At 34.3% G+C, this 25,698-nt stretch overlaps 1 protein-coding gene and 1 long non-coding RNA gene across 2 annotated transcripts; one reads left to right on the plus strand and one right to left on the minus strand.

Moving 5' to 3' along the window:
• Positions 1-12,417: 12,417 nt before the first annotated feature.
• Positions 12,418-13,536, plus strand: LOC130591699 (uncharacterized). Its single transcript, XR_008969713.1, has 2 exons — positions 12,418-12,866; positions 13,176-13,536. It is a non-coding gene; the product is annotated as an uncharacterized LOC130591699 (long non-coding RNA).
• Positions 13,537-18,583: 5,047 nt separating this feature from the next.
• Positions 18,584-23,088, minus strand: LOC104908463 (non-functional NADPH-dependent codeinone reductase 2). Its single transcript, XM_010697583.4, has 4 exons — positions 22,621-23,088; positions 20,414-20,657; positions 19,970-20,149; positions 18,584-19,129 (listed from the first exon to the last, which is right to left on the minus strand). Exons 1-4 carry the CDS (start codon positions 22,962-22,964, stop codon positions 18,905-18,907), a joined length of 993 nt encoding a protein of 330 aa, XP_010695885.2. The 5' UTR covers positions 22,965-23,088; the 3' UTR covers positions 18,584-18,904.
• Positions 23,089-25,698: the final 2,610 nt, after the last annotated feature.

The following is a 25,698-nucleotide window of genomic DNA, read 5'->3' on the forward strand; positions in this document are numbered from 1 at the left end:
ATGAAACATTGACTGATTAATCTTAAATCATCAACGCAAAATAAAATGAACCAAACCTAATTAAACAATTATACAAAAAGCTACCTTAATTGATTTTTAACTTGACAATATTTGAATTCCAACATACCTTATCACCTCCACCATCTTTGATATTTTCGGCCTTATTTAGCTTCTTCATATATAAGCGATGCTATGAAAACAAAAATATATAAATAACAAATATTAGTATAAAGAAAATTTACTAAATATTCATTCAATTTGATTGCCAAAAGAAGATGTTGTAATTACCTCAATTTTGATATAAAGTCTCATCCACTTGTCGATCACACTAATCTCATCAGTTGTGCTTACAACGGTGTAGGTAGAATTTTCATCTACAACATTGTTATATGGAATCTTCACTTTGAACAAAAATCTTTTGCCAAGGAAAATCTTGAATTCTTCGAGAAATGTAGTTTCCACGGAATCCTTAAGATAAATAATTTAACATATATATTAGACGTCATTTTAAGATTGAATTTCATTAAATAAAATATCTAAAAACCGTGAACTAATTAAATGAATTCATAACAACCTTGTCTTGCAAGTCCAGTAGCTCTTTGGCCGTCTTACCAATCAACTTGGATACTTCTATATAAAATATTAAGAAAGAAGCATCGGCAGTCTTGTTTGATACGATGAACTTGATCTTGAACCTTTTATATTAGTGTTTTGTGAAACATAGCCAATAACAAAAACAAAGGTTACATTATTATTATTGATCTAACATAAAAATTAACATAAAATATAAATTCAATTCTGAAATTACGTCCTACCTCAGGACGGTTGATTTGACAACATGTTTGTCCTTCCTAAATAGAGAAACATCTCCTTCTTTAACCACTCCACTATTACATCTTTTGCAAGCATCGTAATACCAACAATATTGAATATCAATATCTTCAATAGTTGCCAAAGTAACACATATTTCAGCCTATAATAAAAATAATATTATTCATCTCTTGCAAACAAAATAATAGAATATTGGTTAACCTTATTAAAAGATACAAACAAAGTTCAAATTCATTAATCTTATTCATCTCAAGTAGATTAGATATATCCTTGATTGATTCCTCCTTTAGATACAAACAAAGTTCAAATTAGATAATCTTATTCATCTCAATTGTCCACTCTTTTGTTCACTACTTGGAGGAAAAGCTACAGAATTTGAACAATTATTTATATATATATAAAGTAAATCGAACTCCAACCTATCCTTGAAGGTGTTAATTTTAGGAATATCATCATTAGTGAACAATCTTGAAGCATGGCATGAAGTGCAAACTCGAAACTCTCCTACATAATTCAATTTATCAAGAACAACAATCAACATAATCAAATCCATACATATTAATATTAAGATAAAAAATTATTTATAGAACATATATGAATTTAAAATGAACCGTGAAAATTAGCTATTTTGCGAAACTAAATTATGACAATAATAACACCATCATTTCCTTTGGTGTTGAGAAATTGAGTCATCTTCTCAGCATGGGTTGTCCAAAGCACATAATTCAAACTTGTATTACTAAAGAAAAGATGCATACAATTCACAATAATTAATATTAATACAGATATGTATATAATAATGTTTATATTATTAGTATTTAAATAAAAACTAATAATCTTTACAAAAAAGCTTACCATGTGTCAACCAACTCAATAGTCATCATTCGGGATTTAGCTGTTTCAGTAATTCCACTATATCCCGTCAGTTGTCCGATGATATTTATTAAATCATATATTAGGCGTTACATTTATGTACCAAAGATGAATATATGAAATTCGTAATTATATAAACGTTGCCAATATAATACATGTCTGGTAACCGCTTTACTATAATATCATCAAATTTAGCACAAGTGAATCCAAACTTTGGAATATCGAGAACTCGACATTCCACAATGCATGATCCATAAATAAGTGATAGTACACAATTATGACTTTTCCATAGCACCATTTTCCCAAACTAAAAAATTAGAAAATTTTCTAAATTCACATTCCTTAATACTTGGCATAAATTGCATTATTAGTCATTTTTGACAGCTAGCTTGAATCTTACACCCCTAAAAGATAAATGTAAAAATTAGTATAGCATATAATTTATGAAATATGTAAACTTTAAAAGTTATAGGCTTTTTTGCGATTACCTCAACATCCATCAAGACCATTTCAATGCTTTCATCTTCAAGTTGATTTTTGAAATTAAGCCTTTCTCGAACCCTAATAATTCAAACCTCAATAGTGCACAGTTTAATCCCTTTCATAATTTCACTAATAGCCACAATTTTCTTCTCATTTTGTCTTTCGGGAGCCATTATGAATAAATCGTACGGGTGGACAAAAAAATGAATTTTAACTTGTGATAATTGTACACATTAAGATTGTGAGTAAGAAGTGTTTTTATAGGCAAGCTATCACATTGAGACATAACGTAAATATGAAATACTCCCTCTGTTTTTTTTCTTTTATATTTCTCACTTTCCATTTACACATCTTCCAATGCACATCTTTTAACTTAAATATCTTTCATCATATATTAGTAAAAATTATAACGATTGAATATTAATAATGTACTAGTGGAGACGAATCAAACAAGATCCCACATGACTATATTTTTTCTTATAAATTGAGAAAAAATGAGAAGATTCTCTCCAAGTATGAATAGTGTCAAGATTCTAAGTGAGAACGATAAAAAAAAAAAAAAACAGAGGGAGTATATTATAAAATTAAAATCATTATTGGACAATATAATTAATTTCTAAAAGATATATTCAATTCAATTAGGGATTAATTTGTTAAAAATATTTTTTAAATCAAATTAGGGAGATATGATTAAATCTATTTATGAATGATTTATTTAAGGATGTTAGGATATATAGTTAAATCAACCTAATATGTTAAAAGCACAAAATGAAAAGAAATTAGCATATCGATTGATGGAGATAATCTCGGTTGATGATATTGATTGATGGAGATAATCTCGGTTGATGATATTGATTTCGGTTGATATACATATAGTTGATATCATTTTTCGGATCTTATAAATCAAATAAAATCATACGTTTTTTTATCATTTTCAGATCTTATAAATTGATATACATATAGTTGACACAAATGACGATTATAAAATTTGAAAATGATTTGTTTAATTATAGGAAAGATTTGGAGAAGATAAAAATAACTAATAGGGGAGATGGTCCAATCTATCTAATTCACTCAAGATCATGATATATTTAATGCTAATAGTAATTATGTATTAAAAACTTTATATATAATATGATGTCATAGTAACCTATATTTGCTTTAAGAAAAATACACAAAGACATATTAACCAAAATTTGAAGCACTTACAAAACATGCGTATGATTCTAAATTTCAACTTACCACTTTTATCGAAACTATGATTGTCTACTTTTAATCATTCTCATTATGAATTATTTTATAAAATATTTCAAAATATGGGTCACGTCTTCAGAAATTGATCCAGTGACTTAAAAAAACCTATTTACCCAGTCAAAATAACTATATGACACTTAATTCGTTCTTTTAAATATGATTTTATCTTTTTATTTACTGTGAATATATACTTGCTCAATTTTGACTCACCCTCTACTTAGTTTCCACTTACTCCTTCCCCTGCTCCCCTTCTCTTCTCGAAAAACAACTATATGGAATATTACTATATGATGACATCATTCTCGAAGCGACTATATTAGTAGCTTGGATGGAAATATTGAGATTGATGTTTTAGTTTATCTTTAATGTAAGGGTTAGTATTGTATGTTGTAGATTCAATATGACGTTTTATTAATGATAATTTTCCTATCCTCGTTGAAAAAAAATTAGGGTCGAAATAGTGCAAAGAGTTTTTTCAGCTAAATTATGACACACACTTTTAAGAATATGCTGAAATACACTCTATTAAGATTATGTTGAAATGATTTTTGATTTGTGGCCTCCACATGAATTTTGCATCCTCCCAGACTTACAACATGCCTTGAGCAATGTCTCGTATGTCTATACATTCTTCCAGAGTTGAATCCTCCCAATCATCATATATTTTATAACATAATTTTGGATGATATAAAATCCTAGGTACTAAAGGAAAGTTCTCATGTACAATAATATATTTAAGATTATTATTTTTGTTAGACTTAGTTTATAATCATATAAATAGAAAGCCATATTGTTTCCTAATGCCTAAACATGGATTAAGGCCAATTTATTATTAATTTTGCTCATAATTTTCAATCCATACGACTTAATATTAATAATACTAATTGGCATATACTTAGCTATTACCATCACGACTTAATATTTTTAACCCATACGACTTAATATTAGTAATACTAATTGGCATATACTTAGCACTTACGATCACGACTTAATATTTTTAACCCATACGACTTAATATTAGTAATACTAATTGGCATATACTTAGCATTTACCATCATATGAATTGGAATTTTTAACCCATACTACTTAATATTGATAAAATAAAACTTTCCCGTTCAATTTGCACAAGTAATACAAAAGCAAGCTACTTTTCTTTAGCAATTCAAAGTTATTATTGATAACAAAAAAAAAAACAGGTACAACCTAATAAAGCACCAAAGGGCTAAACTTAGTAAGCTACACTCCCCCATCTTCTAGGAAGGGTTTGGAGATAACAAACAACCATTTAGCTCTGCTACATAACAGAATGAACTAAAGCTACATCAAACAATAAGTAGTTGCATTAGATCCTCAGTACATCTACAAGCCACTCTATACATAATTTGCTTACAACTTTGAATATGATCTAAGCAAACCCCCCCAAACACAACCTGATTTCTCTACTGCCGAATGTGGTAAACTTCTTTTGCAAAAAATATCAACAGCGACCTTTGTTGAGGCTTCTTACTGTGGCCTTTAGGAGCAATAGCTTTAACTTCATCTGCCAAATCTTTGTGATGATAAACAAGCCCCATCTGTTGAAGGCACAAAGTCCAAACTTGCTGAGATGTTGGACAATCAAAGAACAAACGAGAGGTAGAAAGGGCTGCTGGCCAAAAACGCAAGCCTTAGGGCTGTTTTAATCGCAACCCTTCCGTTTTTTTCCACTAGTGTTTAGAGTTATTGCCAAAGCCTCGAGAAGTTCAACCTATTTCTTGCAAACGGGTATACAAAAGTGAGACTAGACCCGATGGTACCATCAAAAGGTACAACCATGACTGGTAGCTCGAGCATTTTCTCAACAATGCGATCTAGACTATGATATAACATTTAGTAAATTTGCAAAGATTACTACATTATGTTTTTTATTAGCGCTTGTTGTAATACCCCTAATTTTCAAATGATTATTTTATTATTTATTAAGGTTTAATATTATTTCCACTTATAATTTATTTTATGATAATGCGATTTTATTTAATAACTATGTTTATTAAAATAATGATTTCATTTAGTTTTGATTTATTTAACAAGTTTCAATTAAATCATTTTATTATTCATTTTATTATTTCTAATTTATCAAACTCCTTAAATTGATTTATGGTCTTATGGATACCTTGGTTCATTGTCCATCCACATTAGTAATCCAAGCCCAAACATTAGTTCAAGTCCATGTGTCTTTTACCAAAAAGAAAAGCTAAAACAAAAAAAAAAGGGAAAAGAAGTGAAAAATTAATTCACCATCTTCTTCCCTCCTCCTTTCTTCTTCCCTCGTCTGACTCAACAGCTCACAAAAAACCAAATTGTCAACATTCAACTCTTGTCAGTAGAACTTGAATATCAGTCCACAAAATCAGATTTTTGGGGTAAAAATTCAAAAGCTACTCTCTCGCCTCACTACCTCCATTAATGGAGAATTGACCAAGCTTCTCAAACCAGAAAATTTTGTCTATAAATAACAACCCAAACCCATTCAATTGCTCAAGCAAACAACTTGAAAGGTTTGCTTCAACTCAATTCCTTTCTCTTAATTTCTGAATTTTGTTATTTTGCAAATTTAAAATAAAAACTCAAACCACCATTAACACCACCTTCAACCCAACCTCCTCTGCTTCTTTTCGCCTGACCGCACCACCGGAAACCACCAGTCAAACCCGACCACCCTCGAACCACCTAAGTCGCGCCACCAACGCGACATACCACCGGCATTCGCAGCCCTCCTTCGCGCAGCCTTTGCTGCGTCGCGACTGCTTCTTTCGCAGCGCTCTCCGGCCGCCTGGCCGTGTTCCGGCCAAAATCCGCCAGCCTTGACTGAAACTCGCCGTACGCCGGCCAAATCCAGCACCACAGAATTCCTTTGCCTCCCCTGTTTCGCCCCTCTCTGCTTCGTTTCTCTATTTGAGAAACTGAGATTTTTATAATCTCCTTTTCCCCTTTTCTCTATTTTTTTAACGCCAAGGAAAGTCAACTTATATTAAGATAGGAATAGTTCTTACATCAGTAGGCAAAAAATTACAACTATTGCTAAAAGGCAAAAGCAACCCAGCATCATTCCTTTTCATAGACAAACTTAGATCAAGAAAGCAAAAAACGAACAAACACCCCATTAAACTTTGTCAACATCATTTTGAATCTCCGCCCCCACTCCCGAAGGCCCAGCAACAAACTCCATATCTTTTGCGAGAAACTCCTTCACATAGTCTGGACTTGTGATATACACCACCCTCTCCTCAATTTGTTCCGTCGCTTCAGCGGCCAGGGTGTGAGCCACCATGTTAGCTTCACGTTTAGTGTGCATAAATTCCACCTTCCAATTCCTTGAGAGCAAGACACAAATGTCCATTACCACCACCCCCAAAGGATGATTCACCGCTTCCAGAGGTTTAGCCAAGAGCTGCACAATCCCTAGCGCATCACATTCCACCTCCAACTGGTGATAGTTGCAGTCCCACGCAATTTGAAGACCCTCTCTGATGGCCAACAATTCCACTGCCTCTTGAGACGCTGCCTCAGTCTTTTTCGAGAAACCGAATTCCCATCTTCCTCTAGCGTCCCTAAACACGCCTCCAATGCCAGCTTTGACGTTTTCCTCCTTCCACACACCATCTGTATTTAATTTCAGAAAGCCAGCTTTTGGAGGTTTCCACCTCACTCCACTTCCAGCTCTGTTGATTTTCTCTTCATTAACCTGAAAAGCTTTTATGTTAGTGAAAAAATCAGCCATCACCCGGCTGTGCACAAATCTGGGATGATTAACTGCCTTTTCAAAAACTGCTTTATTCCTTGAGCACCAAAGGTGCCAGAAAGCAGTGGAAAACTTCACCTGCCAGGACTCATTTTGTGAACAGTTAAAGCGGATCCACTCATCCCACCCCAAACTAAAGAAGATAGAGGTATTTTTTGGTTGGTGATATTGAAAATTTTTTTCCCAAACACCCTTAGCCACATGGCAATCACGGATCATATGTAACAAGCTTTCTGGATATCTCTCACATTGAGGGCAAGTAGGGTCAAAATTCGGGATTCGACTAGCCAGAAAGGAGGCCGATGGAAGTATATTATGGACAGCGTTCCACAGGAGCAGTTTGTATTTGAAAGGCACCTGCTTCTTCCAAACCTTAATCCATAGTCCCCCCCTCTCATCACCTGTACCTAGACTGGTAGCCACATAGTACGCTGATTTGACATTGAAATTACCCTTCTTATCATAGTGCCATATGAAATCATCCTCAACCTCCGCAATGGTAGGCAAAGGAATAGCTTGAATTTGTTGCACCATCTGCAGCCCAATATACCTCGAAATTTTATCCGTGGTCCACCTGCCCTCTCTTATAATATCCCCCACCATCCAATGAGAGATCGACTCCGGAATCTCCATTTGCAATAACCCAATGAGGGGCCCCTCACCTACCCACCAATGATACCACAAAGAGGTGTCCTTACCATTCCCAATACGCCTACGAAGACCCTTTTCCAAGATCTCCCTACCTTGAACAATGTCTTTCCAAATGGGGGAATGATGAGTTTTAGCCGAAGCATTCATAAAAGACCGACCCTCCCAGTATCTAGCTTTAAGCATTCTCACCCACAACTTGTTTTCTTCTTTCATGATACACCAACCCAATTTGGCCAAAAAAGCCAAATTCCAATTATGCAGTCTCCTAAAACCAAGCCCACCTAAATGAAAAGGTCTACAAATGCTGTCCCAATCCAATCTGGCCAAATAGTGAGTTTGATTAACTTTATTCCAAAGGAACTTACGACAATCTTTCTCAATATCTCTACAGACTGACTTTGGTAGAATGGCAGTTTGCATACCATACACCGGGAAGGAGGACACCACTGACTTGATAAGCGTACATCTACCTGCCATATTAAGAAATTTTGACTGCCAACCACCTATACAGGACTTGACCTTCTCTAAAAGACCAAAGTAATCCACTCTCTTTAATTTGTTAGGAAGTATACTACAACCCAAATATTTACCAAAGCTAGTTGAACCTCTCATTCCTAAAGCCTCCGCCAGAATTCGCCTCCTTTGATGATGCATTTTAGGAGGAAAAATAAGCGAGGACTTCGAAAGGTTAACTCTCAGGCCCGACTCTTCTCCAAACTTATTAAGAACTCCCTGAATGACCTCACCATTCTCCTGAGAAGCTTGACCAAAGAGAAGAATATCATCCGCATAAAAGATATGGGATATATCAAAGCTTCTTCCCATTTTCATCGGTTTCCAACTCCCAGAAGCCACCCGTTCACCAATTAGAATGGACAATCTTTCCATATACAGCACAAAAATGTATGGAGACAAAGGGTCGCCCTGACGAATACCTCTCGACGGTCTAAAGGATTCAGTAATCTCACCATTCCACAACACAGAAATAGAGGGGGAACAAATACAGTTCATAATGAGATCGACCAAAGACTGAGGAAGATTGAAACCCTGAAGAGTATCCTTAATAAAACCCCACTCCAGACTATCATAAGCTTTTGACAAGTCAATTTTTAAAGCCATGATATTCCTTTTAGGGGAGCTTTTCTTAAAGAAAAAGGCCATTTCTTTGGCAATTATAACATTTTCCTGACTGTTGCGACCTGGCACAAAGCTGGTTTGGGTAGGGTGGATCAAATCACAAAGGACATTTTTAATACTATTTGCTATTACCTTAGTGAGTAATTTATAAGCTGTATTACAAAGTCCAATAGGGCGGAAGTCCGTACACCTAACCGGGGGGTCCGACTTGGGAATAAGAGCTAAAAAAGAGTCACTTAGGCCCACAGGGATAGTACTATCTTTGAAAGCTTTCGTGACAAGATTAATAAGGCTTGGGCCCATCTGAGTCCATAAAGTTTTATAAAAAACCGCCTGGATCCCATCTGGGCCAGGACACTTCAAAGAGGCCATTTGGGTCAAAGCCTCTCTAATCTCCAGATCACTCACCTTAGCTTCCAGTCTTTCCTTCCATTCATCAGTCACAGCAGACACACTACAGAATGTATTTATCCTGGCATGATAGGCGTGAGAAGAAGAGAAAATCTCTTGAAAATAGTCTGTCACTATTCCTTTCAGAACCATATCGTCTGACACCCAATTATCATCTGAGTCTTTAAGGCACATAATTTTTTTCCTACATTTTTTAACCTTCGCTAAAGTATGAAAGTACTTAGTATTCATGTCTCCTAACTTAGCCCTATCCAGACCCGCTTTTTGAGCCCATAAACACCTTTCCTGCTTCATAACATTATTCAGTTCACATAAAAGGTCCACCTCAAGTTTGGCCAAAAAAGACGAATGACGCACAGAAAGAAATTTTTGGATACCACTAATCCTAGCCAAAACTCTTTTTTTCCTAGCCTCCAAACTTCCAAAAACATGTCTATTCCAGATTTTAACTTGTTGAGTGAAAGTAGCCCTAGCCATATCAAAATCCCCAGAAAACCTACCCCAGGAATTATCGACCACTTTAACAAAGTCCTCATGTAAAATCCAAGCTTCTTTACATCTAAAAGGAAAAGATTTTGAAGCTGGTTTATCATCGAAAAGAATGAAAAGCGGACAATGATCAGAGTAAGTTCTAGGGAGGTGGATTACCTTAGAATCTGGAAAAATCTCCAGCCACTCGGCGTTAGCGAGAGCACGATCAAGCCGTTCTTTGATAAGCACGCTTCCATCTCTCCCGTTAGTCCAAGTAAACTGAGGACCTTGGAAACCCAAGTCAATGAGCGCATTCGCTACAATCCAGTCTTTACATCTCTTCCCTTGCTCCCTCCCCACCTGTCTCCCACCCATCTTCTCCGCACTACTGAGTACCTCATTTAGGTCCCCCGCCACAAGCCAGGGAGTCCCCTTAGGGGGCGAGTCCTTCGTAAGATCAATCCAGTATTGGTTACGGTCAACCGCCACACTTGGAGCATGCATGCCCGTAAGAAGCACTTCCGGAAGGTTGGGCTTCATTTTAAAGAGCGCATGAAAGTGATTTGGTTTAGAATCAGCATAATTCATCAAAATTATTTCAGCCTTCCACATAAGCCAAATTCCCCCTCTCCTCCCGCACGTAAGCTGGAGCATTTTGTCTCTAAGATTATCATAATATCAGGGTGATGCATTTTCACTAGGTCTAAAGCATGCCAGAGGAAAGCCTTACTATTTGCTCCTCTGACATTCCAAATTATCGCTTTCATTCTAATCAGATTTGGTGTTGATGGTGGTTGGTCCATCAACTCTAGCACCATTTTCTCCAACTTCGATCGTTTCTTCGGTGGTAGCCCCCTCTGTAACTCTTCTCCCTGGGCTTGCTGTTCCATCGTCGGCACCATCAGCACCCAAATCTCCGGCGGGGTTCCCGGTGCCCTGTAAAACTCCACTTCTATCTGGAGTTTCTCCGTTTTTTCCTCTAGAATGAACACTGCTGCTAGATTTCGAGGTTTTGAAACCTCCACTTCTAGGTTTTCGGATTTTAAGAAGAATATCGGGGGGTTTTTTCGAGGAGCTTGGAGTCTTTGTTCTGGTCCGAAGTCGTAAATCCACGGTTCGGATATTCTGTGATGTTGAAACATCATGAGATGAGTTAGATGAAAATGCAGTTCGAAGGCTTGTTCCGTGGTCATAGGTTTTGCCATGGCCTTCCAAAGCAGAGGTGTAGGGAAAGTGGGGAAGAGGTTGAGAGTTATTTGGTTTGGAGCTGGAAGAAGAGGGGGAGAAGGGTTCATGGGAAGTTTTTTCAGAGATTGAGATGTAGGTTGAGTTGGTGAAGGGGGAATTGGAGGTCGAACCATTTTGAAGATCTCGCTGCTGATTATTGTCTGTAGAAGGAGTTTGATCATTCTCCTGAGAGATAGGAGTATTAATAGTCGGAGAAATATGAAAAGACACCGAGTTGCCATGCAGATGTCGCGCCTCGTACGACGAAAATTCACTTTCTTGTTGCCCTATCACCAGCGCCGTTTTTTCACACTCCCCAACTCCCACTGTTGTATTTTTCCCATTTTTTTTTTTTAAAATCTCCCTTCTTTCCTGCAGATAGGTTATCATTACCTCTTTCACTTTTGTCTCTTTCTTCTCTCTCCTCTTCATTACCTTCCAAAACATCCCATTTATTATTTTTATTTCCATCTAAGCTTCTCCTCTGGGGCCCACTTATATACTCCTTAGTATTCTTTTATAAACTTGATAATGTTTTCTAAATTTCTAAATTAAAACAAGGAGTAAAATAATTTTAGTTTTATATATTTAAGTTAATTGTTTAAGTAATTTTTGTGAGTACTTAAAACGATTTCAAAAATAATTTGAAAACCGTAAACTTTGATTTATAAACTCTCTTAGAGATCATTGAGAATTTCTTTAAGTTATTTGGATTATTTAAATCGTATATTTTACAAAAACGGGGTTATTTAGGAACTAACGTTGATCTCGTTAACACTTAATGTAGACTCCGATTTCGTAGACGAGGATTATCAAGAGCGCTAACCTGTTCGTGAACTTAACTTTTAGGCACGCGTCACGAGGTAATCTCCGATGTCCATCTAAACATAGATCCCGTTAGCATAAAACGAATTGATTACGTGATTATTATATGCTTATAAAACTTATAAGTATGGACTATAATTATGGATTATCGATTTAATGTGGATTATGAATTCGAATGACAAAATGGACAAGGATTATGGATTCTGATTATGAATCATGACAATGGACGATGACACGATATGACGAGGATGTTTCTTATAACGTTATTAAAATTGGTTAATGTCATTTAATAATGTTATTATTATTATTATTATTATTATTATTATTATTATTATTATTATATTTATTATTATGATTATTACGATTATTATTATTACTATATATCATTATGATTATCATGAGTATTATTATCGTTATTAATATTGAGATTTATGAAAGTTGAATTGATAGAACTTGTGTAATGAAATGATTATGAATCTGAAGTGATAAATGAACTCAAGTGACGTGTGTTATGAAATGAGTTATTGAAATCTCTATGAATGAATTGAGATTATGATGGATTGAATATGTTCACACTGGTTTGAACAAGATGACGTAAATCGAATAAGATGATGTAAATGTATATGTGAATTATGTGATGACGTGAATTAAAAGATGTTAATCACGTAAAGTGAAATATCGGAGGGAAATGATGAACAGGTTGCCCTGTATGAGTGGTTCAGCGGCCCCTACAGGTTCTCTGGTTACTATGCTGATTATTCTGTTACTGTCTTCCTTCTATCTTGTTGTGATCCAAGTAGAAGGGGTGTGCACACTAGGGACTCTGTTATGGCCATTATGATTTTTCGTAGGTGGTTACAGGGTTTCGTCCCGGCCTACAAGTAGGTGGTTACAGGGTTTCGTCCTGGCCTACTATGTTGAAGTAAGTGGTTACAGGGTTTCGTCTCGGCTTACTGGCGTTCTCTTTCCTCTCCTTGAATAACTGGATTAATGGAAGTAATGATATGATTATTCAATATATATATATATATATATATATATATATATATATATATATATATATATATATATATATATGTATGTATATGTGTTATGACTTCCAAAACTACTAATCTACTATTTTACAAAGTATTTTCAACTTAAGTATTTTACGGGATGGAGTTGGAATTACTCAGTTTATCTGATTTTTGAGAGCTTGTCTCTCTTGTCTCTTTTCAATGTATTTGTGCAGGTGGGTGATCGATCGGGGGAACCAAAGGGAAATCATTTAGAGTTGTCATCCACTTAGCATATGATTAGCTTCCGGTGGAACTCTGAAACACTTTTAATTAATTAGTAGTGTTTAATGAACAATTTGCTTAGTTGTAATGATTAATGAATTTGAGATGGTGTGTTGTAACTTAGCCTTGCATTTGTTTCCAAGGAGATAATTGCGGCGGTAGCACCACCCCGTCGGGTCGAACCCTCGTGGATTCGTTTTTCCCCCAAAACCCCGAGTTTTTCCGAAATGAAAAAGGGTTCGGGTCGGCGGGGGTGCTACACTTGTAGCCAGTAATTCTTGGAAGCTCTGGCAGATAGACGTTAAAATTGCATATCTACATGGACAGTTGAATAGAGACATATACATGGAGCAACCTAAGGGTTCGAGAATCAATCTTACCCACACTACATATGCAAGTTAAAGAAGACACTCTATTGTTTGAAGCAGGCATCATGAGCTTGGTACGGAAAGACAATTGAGTTCCTAATACAAAGTGGTTATTCTGTAGCACCAACTGATTTCGAGCTTATTGTGAAAGCTTGAGATGGAAAGTTGATAATAATTCTTGTATATGTGGATGACCTTATCATCACAGGAGATTCGGAAGAGAATTGTAAAAAAAAGTTAATCTTCCAATACTTTTCCAAATGAAGGAGCTTGGAGGACTAAAACATTTTCTTAGTCTTTAAGTAAATCAGACTAAGGATGGTATATATATTTCTATGTCAACGGAAATATGCACGTGATCTAGAAAAATATGGGATGGTCGATTGCACTATGACAACTCAAATGGAGGTTAATGTAAGATTATGTTCAGTCAAAGACAAAGATCTAGAAGATCGGACCATGTACAAACAATTGGTGGGATGTATTATCTGTCTCACGTTAACCACACCAGATATTGCATATGCAGTAAGCATGATTAGTCGATTTATGCAAAAACCGATGAAATATCGCCTTAAGGAGTACGACGAAAATTGAGGTATGTGAATGGACTAATGACTATGGTATCTTGTATAGCAATGAATAAAGAGTTTGAAGTTGTTGGTTATTATGATGTTGACTATGTTGGTGATCATGAAACACATCGATCAACTACTGGTATTTGTTTAATGTGGTTTATGGAGCAATCTCTTAGTGTAGCAAGAGATAACCAACAGTATCACTATCAAGTATAGAAGCAGAATATATATTTACAGAGTGGCAACTATGGCTACACAAGAATTTGTGTGGTTGATGCAATTACTCAAGAATCTGCATCAACCAATTGACTTGGAAATCAACATGAGATGTGAGTCAGCTATATTCTTGGCAGAAAATCTTGTTTTTCATGCAAGGACAAAGCATGTAGAGGTACATTATCATTTTGTCAAAGAGCAAGTTTACAAGGTGGAATTGAACTTGAATAGATGAATACAAATAACCAAGTTGCTGATATATTCACAAAAGGGTTAAATGGAACCAAGTTTGAAAATTTTCGGGAGCAACTTAATGTGATGTCAAGACTAGCTTTGAGAAAGTGTCATCAAGGGGAGTGTTAAAATACAACTCCTACTTTCTCTCTCTCTCTCTCTCCATCTTCTAGATGAATGCTCCTTCTCAAAAATCACAACATGATAGAGCCAATTTTACTAATTCAATAAATGCATAGAGGAGAAAGTTACTAGCTAGGTTCACCACTCTCTATATTATAGTCCACCTTAGTAGAAAAATGTAGTAGGTTGTGTGTGAAAGCCACCTTGTGAGCAGTTGATTGTGATACTATAAATAAAGGATTTGCTTGCCTGTTGAGAGTGTGCCCACCTCAGTGAGGTTTCTTTGAGTAAAAAGAAGTGAGCTTGTATAAATGTAATATATGTAAGTGTAATTAAGCATCTATTATCCTCCCAATCTCAAAGTGTCTATCTGCAAATCCAGACTGAATTAACTTGATACAGGTGTCAGTCTGACAAGGACCATTCATCTTATCATAGGATCTCTAATAGGAGAAAAAAAAACAGTAAGCATCTACTATAAAAATGGGCCAAGTTTGTTATATTGCTTTTTGCACGTAGTTTCACAAATACTTGCTATTATCTTTACATTATATAGGACAAGAGCGACGTTATATTTGTCTTTCTTTTAATTTATGTTTTTTGTGGTATACTACTACTTAGTACTGGCTTTGTGATTTAATGTAGGTGTATAGTATTTGCTAGCATATTTTTTTGGGTGCATATTTGCTAGCATATTTTAATAGCTATTGCTATCTTTTCAATTCAATAATATTATTTGCTCCTTTCATACATGACAGATAAGAAAATCCCCTAAACCTACACCTTCCCACGTCTAGACAGCAAGAGACCATCCCTTTGTCAAACACCCCAATAAAAACTACGCATAATCCTTAATTCCTCATTTTCCATGTACCCGTTATCTAGCAGTTTTGATCATCAAAAAGCAAAACACTGCATAAAAAAAATACTCATTAGATTGCTGAATTTACAGAAAATGGCAGGAAATGGTGCATATTCTAACTCATGGGCTGAGCAATGGGATTACAACAATGAAGATCAATCATCTTCTCTCAATAAGAATGGAAACAACAACAATGGGACTAAATCAGGCAAAAGTTTGACGAAGAAATTGTCTAAGAAATTCGGCGAAAGCTTCAACAAGACGAAGGAAGTGTCTTCAAACGGAATGGAGAAGACGAAGGAATCAGTTTGCAAAGGAATGAAGAAGGCAAAGGAAGGTACTTCTGGTGGCCTTTCTTGGGTTGTTCAAAAATTCCGCAAATCCACTCACAAGTAGTTGTCATATATCTGTCTTTTTTTTATCTCATTTTTATTAATTTTTCGAGGTTTGTGTTTATAGCTACAAATTCTAGTTATTTGTTCTTTTATTGGGATTTATCCTTATTTTGACGTGGTTTTTATCATTCTTTTGTTTTTGATGAGTGCATGTTCTGGGAGTTTCTTTCTGGGTTTTGGTTGTAAGATTGTTGGAAGTTTGACATGAATGTGTTGGCATTGAGAAATATATTAACTTCTTGTGCACGATTCTTTGTGTTCACGAGCTTTGCCTAATAAATATAGGAGATGCAATTATGCAAATACATATATTTCGATGGCTTGTTTTGTAGAGTTGGAAGAACTAAAGAGTATTTGTGGGTATGGCAAGAAAAATAGATGTATTGGAAAGTTATTTTCTCTACATTAACCAAAAATGTCACTGAGATATTCAAAAATTCTATTGTGCTCCTAGGAGCACGGTGCATACTATACACTCATTATATTTGTTTCATTTTCCGATGAGTAAATGTTCTATTTTAATAAATGTTTATTTTAAGCATATTTTTCAGTTAAAATATGTGTTTTATTTGTCGTAAAAATTGTTCTATTTTCAATAAGCAAATGTTCTATTTCAACAAATGTTCGTTTTAATCCTTTCAAAAAAAAAAAGAAATATTATGTTCTATTTTTCGTGAAATTTGTTCTATTTTCAATAAGCAAATGTTCTTTTTTAAAAAATATTCTTTTAAAACTTAGGCTATGTTCAGTTCACCTTATTTTTGCTTATTTCAGATCTAATCAGATCAGATCAGATCAGAAAAAATAAGTTCAGATCAGATCAGACCAGATCAGATCAAATCAAATCAGACCAGATCAGATCAGATCAGATCAGACCAGATCAGATCAGATCAGACCAGTTCAGATCATGCTTATATCTAAAAACTCATTATTATTATTAAATATCTTTCATTACATATTAGTAAAAATTATAATAATTGAATATTAATAAAGTACTCATTGAGACGAATCAAACAAGACCCCACATGACTATATTTTTTCTTATATATTGAGAAAAATCTAAAAGATTCTATCTAATGTGAATAGTGTCAAGATTCTAAGTGAGAAAGATAAAAAAATACAAAGGGAGTATTATTATTTACTAGTACATTTGTTCAAAAGAATTATTATTGTTGTTGTTGTTTTGTTTGTACTTATTAATATTGGTAATTATTATTAATCTTGTTGTTACCATTATAAATGTCATTGTTATCATTATACTAAGTTATTTTGTTGTTATTAAATAATAGAAAATTAAAAGCCACGTGTTAAGAACATAAGATTGACGCAAAAATAAGAAATATATAAAATATGATATCTCAAATTCATGACAACGAAACTACTAAGTTCGGATTACATTTCAAAATAAGCTAAGTGTGAGATACAAATTATAAATTTAGATTCGGTATACCTCTTCCTACCGAATTCCAAATCTCTCTAGTATTTGAAGTTACACGATATTTATTTCTTTTTTGTCTAGTCATAGTTGTTTGTATATCTTATTTTATTTATATGGAAAAAAAAGAGTTGAGTTTGCCGACTTCTCAAGTGTGAAACATTTTTTTTAAAGGGAAAGTGTGAAACATTGTATAAGTGCTCTTATAAATTAATGACTTGAGTTATATAATTATTTTTAGTTAATATAATTATTATGATTATAATTATTATTGTTGTTCTTTATAATAATAATAATAATAATTATTACAATAATAATAAAAGTTGTGTAAAAGTTGTAATAGAAATAAAATGATAATAATAGTAATACTATAAAGAAGATCTCATAATGTATTGCATAATAATTATTTAAAGTAATAATATAATAGTAATAATATATTTTATAAAAGATAAGATCTTGTAAATCAGATCAGTTCAGATCAGATCAGATCAGAAAAAATAAGTTCAGATCAGATCAGATCAGAATAAATAAGTTCAGATCAGATCAGATCAGATAATTTCAGATCAGAAAATTTCAGGTGAACTAAACATAACCTTATTTTCCACCCAAAAATATGTTCAATTATTCCTTGAAAATATATTCTATATTTGATAAGCATATGTTCTATTTAAGTAATTGAATTCTAGTAATATTCCACTTGAACAATAATAAAATGTTCATTTTCGTAATTGGATTATGGTAATGTTCCACTTCAAAATTAAAATGTTCTTTTTCGTAAATGAATTATTGTAATGTACCATTTCAACGGTAAAATGTTCATTTTCGTAAGTAAATTTTTGTAATGTTACACTTTCAACAGTAAAATGTTCGTTTTCGTATTCGTAAATATTCTATTTTGTATGTTGAAGCACAATTCTCATTATGCTCATGGGAGCACAATACACACATTATTTAAAAAGTCCATATATCCAATATATATTTGCACTTTATCGTGTTTGCTTGATAACATACCATTTCAATTATTTTAGTATCTGCAACAGTTTTGATGGTTTGATCACGGTTCAAGCGTTGAAAGATTGGCCTTAGTCCCTTAGGCATTTCACACTTTTGGCCAAAATTATTAATTGCCTAGTTGGGCTACATGAAGCTCAAAAACCATTACCTTAGGATGCTTTCATTTCAGCATAAACAGACGAAATAGGACAACACATACAGAAGCATGAGAAATAAATTGTACAGCATAAGAGAAGCAATGTAGTAGAGTATCTTAGTACCCAAGTTCATCCATTTCAAGCGCCTTCCTTAGCCCTTGTTTCTGCCAATTTCATTTGCTTCAACAGCGAGTTCTTGAGACAACATTATTCGAGCTTGTTATCCTATACGTAGATCAAATGTGAGTCCAGTAGAAACAATCGAACAATCACTAATCCTGGTTTGGATTGGTAGCTGTCAAGCTTATAGCATTATAATGATTAAATCTCTCCATCCCAGAGTTCGTCAAGTGTAGTGAAAGGCCCTTGCTTTGATAAATAAGGCCAACCAGTGACCCCTCTACTCTGAGGGATTCCCCTGATTTTTTCATGATCTTCTTCAGTCAATTCCCAGTCAAAAATCATGAGGTTTTCTTTCATTCTCTCTTCATTGAAACTCTTCACCACCACAGTAATTCCCTGCTCATATGCCCATCTTAAACAAACCTGCAGTTTCCAGCAACAAAATTAGCACTTTCAGCCCCCATCTTGTTTGAATTTCAAGATAGAAACGAGAGTGTTTGGTTGGGATGAAAACTTTATCATGGAAAAGCGATTTTTTCAATATCCTTTTTTTGGCTTGTTGCGGGAGGAAAATAGTTTTCCAAAAGAATTGAAAGCATTTTCATTTTTAAAGAAAGGAATGCAACGCATTTCCTCCTTAGTCCTTATACCTTACCATGCTGTTGCTCTTTTCCTATCCATCCATTTCCCTCCATTCTCATTTTCATCTTCTCTAACTTGCTTAAAATGTAAGAAACCAAACAAAGGCAAACCATTTTACGATGGTGCTTTGTTTTCGAATGTGTTTTCTGTCTAACCAAACAGAGCGTAAGGGTAAAAGCAAGGACATAAAGGGGATGATGCCAACATATATTAGACTATTTTTAGCATTACTGCATTTTCCAATCCAGTAGAGATATTTGAAGGGCCACACAGCATGGGCAATGTTATTAATACACTCAAAATTTTGGCATATACAGGCAAGGCAACAGAAACTTGAGTCAGGTTCTGATATAAACAGGGTGCACAAATACATATAAGTATGTACCACCATGGTATACCATACATAACATGTGAACGCTCCAAATTTTGGCGTATACAGATGCAACAGCAACTTAAGTCAGGTTCTTTTTTTTTTTTTTTTTGAAAGGAACTTAGGTCAGGTTCTGATAAACTAATAGCCAATAGGATGTACAAATAGAATACACGCATATACGGCCATGACATGCCATATGTAAAATGTGAACACTAATCATAGATAGGGTGTATAAAGCAAGTAATTACCTGAGGAATAGACTTTTTTTTAGCTTCGGCTATTTCCTGAAGAACTTCAGATTCCAATATCCTGCTGCTGCCATAGAAGGTTCCTATGGCTCCTAATGGAGAATAAGCTGTTATTAGAATTTCGTTTTCCTTGCACAATTCTATCAACTTCTTCTGTTGCCAAAATGGGTTAACCTCCACCTTTAATTTTCAAATTGCATGCTTATGTTAGATGATAATCTGATATATTGAACAAGTAGAGGGAGATAAAAGGAAAGCTTTAAAACTTTCTTCATTTCTCTGAATTTGATCAAAATTTCTGTGCAATCTCCATATTTTCTCCCGAACCCATCAAACCACAATGAGGTATCCTATTAGAGGGAAGTGAGCCACAAGAAACGAGAAATGAACGAACTTCTCTAAGACAATCAGTTTTAGAAAGTGCCAACAAGAAGATAAACTTACTTGATTGACAGCAGGTGGGATTTTAGCAATAGCCAGGAGATTTTGTAACTTTTTACACGAAAAATTGCTAACTCCAATGCATTTGACAAGGCCAAGATTCTGGCACTCTTCCATAGCTGCCCAAACACCTTGAAAATCCAGAGGAAGAAAATCATCCTCTTTGATTGGAAAATCAAGCTTTCCTGGCTGACAGCTTAGTGGCCAGTGAATCAAATACAAATCAATCCATTCCATCTTCAGATTCCTACAAAAACACCGCCATCCATTTCATGAATCTCATGGTTTGTTTGCTTAGGGAAATTTGGAGAATAGAAACTACAAAGAGAAGAGAAAGGGAGGAATTCATCCTCTGTTGTGTGGATATAACATGAGGACATGGAAGGGGAGTATATTGGAATAATTAAGGTTTAGGAGAGAACTAGTTGTTGGCTCGAGGGACGCTCCGGATCATTTACCAATGTAAATTTGCATTCTTAACAATCAAGCACTGAGAGATCGAAGTAGGAAAAATGAGTTATATGTATTAGATTGTGCTCCAAAAATGATTCATCATTTCCTTTTAAAATTTTTTGACAGGAAAAATAGCTTTATTTAGTCAATAGGATCATCATACACCACCTCCATAACATCTGGAGGAGCCTCTTCAAGCCACACATACATCTCTTCTAAGGTTAAAACTCTTTTTAGCTAATACATGTGCAGCTCTATTACCATTCCTTCTAACATAAGGAAACGAAACACAAAGACAATGTTCAAGAAGCAGCTTAATATCATTAAGAATTACACCCAAGTATATAGGCTCCTTCTTCCTCTTGCTTAGAGCTGTAAAAAGTACCAGACAATCCATCTCCACAATAAGATTGCTAAATCCAGCTTCCATTCTCACAGCAAGAGCTTCCCCTACCTCCACACTACAGTCACCCCTCCAGTTATCACACATTGCCATCAAGACCTCTCCACTTTCATCCCTCAAAATCGCCCCAACACCCACACTCATCTGCCCTCCTTATCCCACGCACGTCAGTGTTTAACTTCAGCTTTAATATATATCGCAATTCACAATTATTAGAATGACAAATATGAAAAAAGAAAATATTATTTAATATATATCGCAATTCACACTTATTAGAATAGGCGGTCTAACTTTTACTTAAAACTAGACGAACCCAAGATTAAATTTTTCTAATAAGCCCATTACATTTCACTCTAACCCAACACTATCTTAGTCATCTCTTCTCTTGTCCTTTTTTTTCTTGATTATCGAACTACAACAGATAATTTATAAAAAATAACTTGGTAGTTTTACCAAACAGATTAAACTAGTCACTAAATGAATTAAACTAGTTACTGAATGGATTAAAAAAATGTCATTACTATATAGATTAAATTGGTCAAAAAATAGATTAACATGATCCCTAAATAGATTAAACTAATCACTATAAAATTGGTATGTTCTTCCCTTGATATTGCACTTGAGTCGTGCCTAATTTATACAAATATATTAAAAGGTATGCGTAGCAATGCATGTATACATGCCACGTGGCACTTCTGTTGCTCCACTAGAATTGTTCAATCTTGCTATTATACATAACACAATTACCATCTCGACCAACTTTTAATCATGCTTTAAGTGTCCACATTATTATCTTTGTACCTTTAAATATTGAGTTTTCCTTAATATATTTTAATGGGAATGACCATATCAAATTCAATAAACAGTACCACCTCGGAGAACGCCCGGATCCAAATACTAGTTTTAAGTTAAAATTAGGCGGTCTCTTACAACCCCAACTGATCACAATTTAAACTCATTAAAGACAAATCAGACTTTTTATAAAAAAGACACTATCTTCATGACTTCATCCCTCACAAGTCACAACTTATCTACTTCATCCGTTTTAATTGAATTGTCACACTTTCTATTTTAGGAAGCTTCAATTTCATTGTGACACTTTCATTCTGAAAAATAACTTATCTCTATCCATCTCTTATCCAAAAATTGCCTAAAAATTCGTAATTTCAAAAGTGTCACAACTAAATTGAAACGGATGTGATAACAAGATGAACTAATAGGATAAAACTATTGTTTCCGTGAACGTGAAGACCTTATTTGGAAATAAAATCGAAAAAAAAATTTCCTAAAAAAGTTAAATATATGACCATCAAAAATTAAACTGTGACATGACGCAACAACCATATAAGTTTACCTGAGGGATTTATGAAGACCAGGAAGAACGAGACTTGGATGTGCATCGCCACACCAGAGCTTAGAAGTTATGAAGAGCTCATCTCTGGATTGGATCAGGCCCAAACTCAAAGCTTCTTGGACTGCATCACCAATGGGCTGCTCCGATTTGTACTTGTGGGCCGTATCGAAGTGTCGGTAGCCCACTTCAATGGCCCGCAGTACTGCAGACTTCATGTATTCCGCCGATACCGGAGGATCCACGGCAGTGCCTAACCCGATGACTGGGATGCTACGTCCTCCGTGGCTAAGTTTCATTTGTGGGACCCGGAATTCATTCGCTGGCGCCGCCTCATTAGTGGACATCTTGGGTCTAGAGTTGTAATCTCAGTGGACAGTGGGTCAAGGATTAGTGTTCTTTTTGGTGAAAAGATTCAGTGTGATTTCAGATGCTCTAATTCCGGGGTGATTGTCCATTTGCCTCGGTTACTTCCCTAAAGATTTTAAAACTTCTTTTATACAATATTTTTTTTGGCAAAAGTAACTAATCTTAGCTCCGTAAGCAACCATAGTTAGGTTGTAGAGCATCTACAATGAGTTCTTTTTTACTTTTTCAATAAGTACAAATAGAAAAACAAACCAAAATTAAACTAAGGGACTGTTCTCTTCGGCATAAAACTGCTGAACTGAACTGAATTTATTGGAGCTGAACTGAACTGAACTGAACTTATTGGAGCTGAAACTGAACTGAACTGAACTGAATTGAATTAAATTAAATTGAATGTAATAAATATATAAATAATATTTTAAACAATAATAATATGAATATTAAATAATAATTATAATGATAAGTACTAATAATGAATAATAATAATAATAGTATTTTGGATATTTTTAAATAATAGTAATAAATAAATAATATTAAAAATCATAAATTAATAATAATAATTAATGATAATAATGATAATTAATAATAATTATTTTATATTATTTGTATTAATATATTAATACTTGATGATGATATATAATAACAATAATATATAAGAAGTAAATTAATATTACTATTTTAATTAATAGATTTAATAATATAAAAAAATTTAGTAATAAAAATAATGATTGGGTTGGACTGCAAAAATTACTCCCTCCGTTTCCTAAAGATCTTCCCTCTTTCCGTTTAAGGGTGTTTCCAAAAGATCTTCCTTCTTTTGCTTTATTCCTTATTTAGCAAAACAAATTTCCCTATTTATCCTCTCATGTCACTATCATATGGTCCACCATTACATTATTAATTCAATTTTACTCCCTTTCTCTCTCCTACTTTAACCCCTTTTTATTTGTTTATTTGTCTTAACCCCTTTCTCTCTCCTACTTTACTCACACCATGCCCCACACAACTTGATTTTCCTTGGTATCTGTAGGAACAGTAAGCAGGAAGATCTTTAGGAAACGGAGGGAGTACATCATAAAACGTCTTGACGCGATTTGATTGGTTTATGGGCTAAAAAAAGTGGGTTTATTTGTGCTTTGACTTAAACCATGTTCCTCCTAATAATAATAGTAATAATAATGAGTAAATGTATAATAAACAAAATAATATATAGAAACAATAATAATAATAATAATAATAATAATAATAATAATAATAATAATAATACTTAATAGTAATGATATATATTTAAATAATAATAATAATAATAATAAGAGTAATTAGTAAAATACTAGTGGAAAAATGAAGAAGGGCTGCGCTAAAAAAGGCATGTAGGGCTGCGCTTTTTTACAGCAGCCCTTTCAGTAGCAGCCCTTCACTTTTTAAGTAGGGCTGCGCTAGAAAAGCGCAGCCCTTAAGCTAGAAGGGCTGCGCTAGTTAGGAAAAACGCAGCCCTTCTAGCCCAGAAGGGCTGCGCTAGTTAGGAAAAAGCGCAGCCCTTCTGGGTAGAAGGGCTGCGCTTTTTCCTAACTAGCGCAGCCCTTCCTACCAAAAAAAAATAAAAAAAAAAAAATTTTTTTGTCATTTTTTTACTCATAATCTCACATTTTCTGAAATTAAACAGAAGAGAAGAGAAACGAAACGAAAATACTAAACCCAAAACAATAAAAAGAATGAAACGAAAATGAAAAAAAGGAACAAAAACTAATATACAAGAGAAGTATACAAGAAGTATACAAGAATTAATCAAAAAAGATAAAATAAAAATTACAAGAAATTAATCAAATAAACAAAGAGAAGTATACAAGAATAACATTAATCAAAATAAACAAAGAGAAGTATACAAGAATAACATTAATCAAAATAAACAAAGAGAAGTATACAAGAATAACATTAATCAAATAACAAAGAGAAGTATACAAGAACATTAATCAAAACAAAGAGAAGTATACAAGAACATTAATCAAAACAAAGAGAAGTATACAAGAACATTAATCAAAATATATAAACAAAGAGAAGTAAACAAGAACATTATAGATCTGAAAATACAAGAACTACAACCTAATAATGTTTAAATACATAAAACAAAACCCAAATACATAATTTAAGGGAAAAAAAAAATTTCGGAAAAACTTAAAATGGTATTTGAAGGCTTAAACGAACTCGGATGGCTTAAAAAGCCTAAACATCACGATAGCGGTGAGTTTGACTCGTTGGCTCGTTCCGCTTCCGAAAAGGTATCACAATAGGCAATCGGACTCCGTCGCCATGTTTAGTGCAAATCATTTCAAGGTTTTTGTCGCAAATGTTTATGGGAGTTTTTGAGAGAGAAGAGAGGAGAGAAGAGATGAGAGAAGGAAGGAAAGGAATAATGAGGGACGTGAGAGAGGAGAGAGAATGAGGGATAATATATTTGACGAATCCCGCTCAATATTTCAAAGCCCGCGATTCCGAAATTTCAAATTTTTTCAGGAAGGGCTGCGCTTTTTTAAAAAAGCGCAGCCCTTCTTAGCAGAAGGGCTGCGCTTTTTAAAAAAGCGCAGCCCTTCACTGAGTAGGGCTGCGCTTTTTTAAATAAGCGCAGCCCTTCACTAGTAGGGCTGCGCTTTTACGAAAAGCGCAGCCCTTCCTGCGCAGCCCTTTATGTTTTTTCCCCTAGCGTTTCCTAAAGAT

Source organism: Beta vulgaris, chromosome 6 (assembly GCF_026745355.1).
Source record: "Beta vulgaris subsp. vulgaris cultivar EL10 chromosome 6, EL10.2, whole genome shotgun sequence".
NCBI classification, from domain to species: Eukaryota; Viridiplantae; Streptophyta; class Magnoliopsida; order Caryophyllales; family Amaranthaceae; genus Beta; species Beta vulgaris.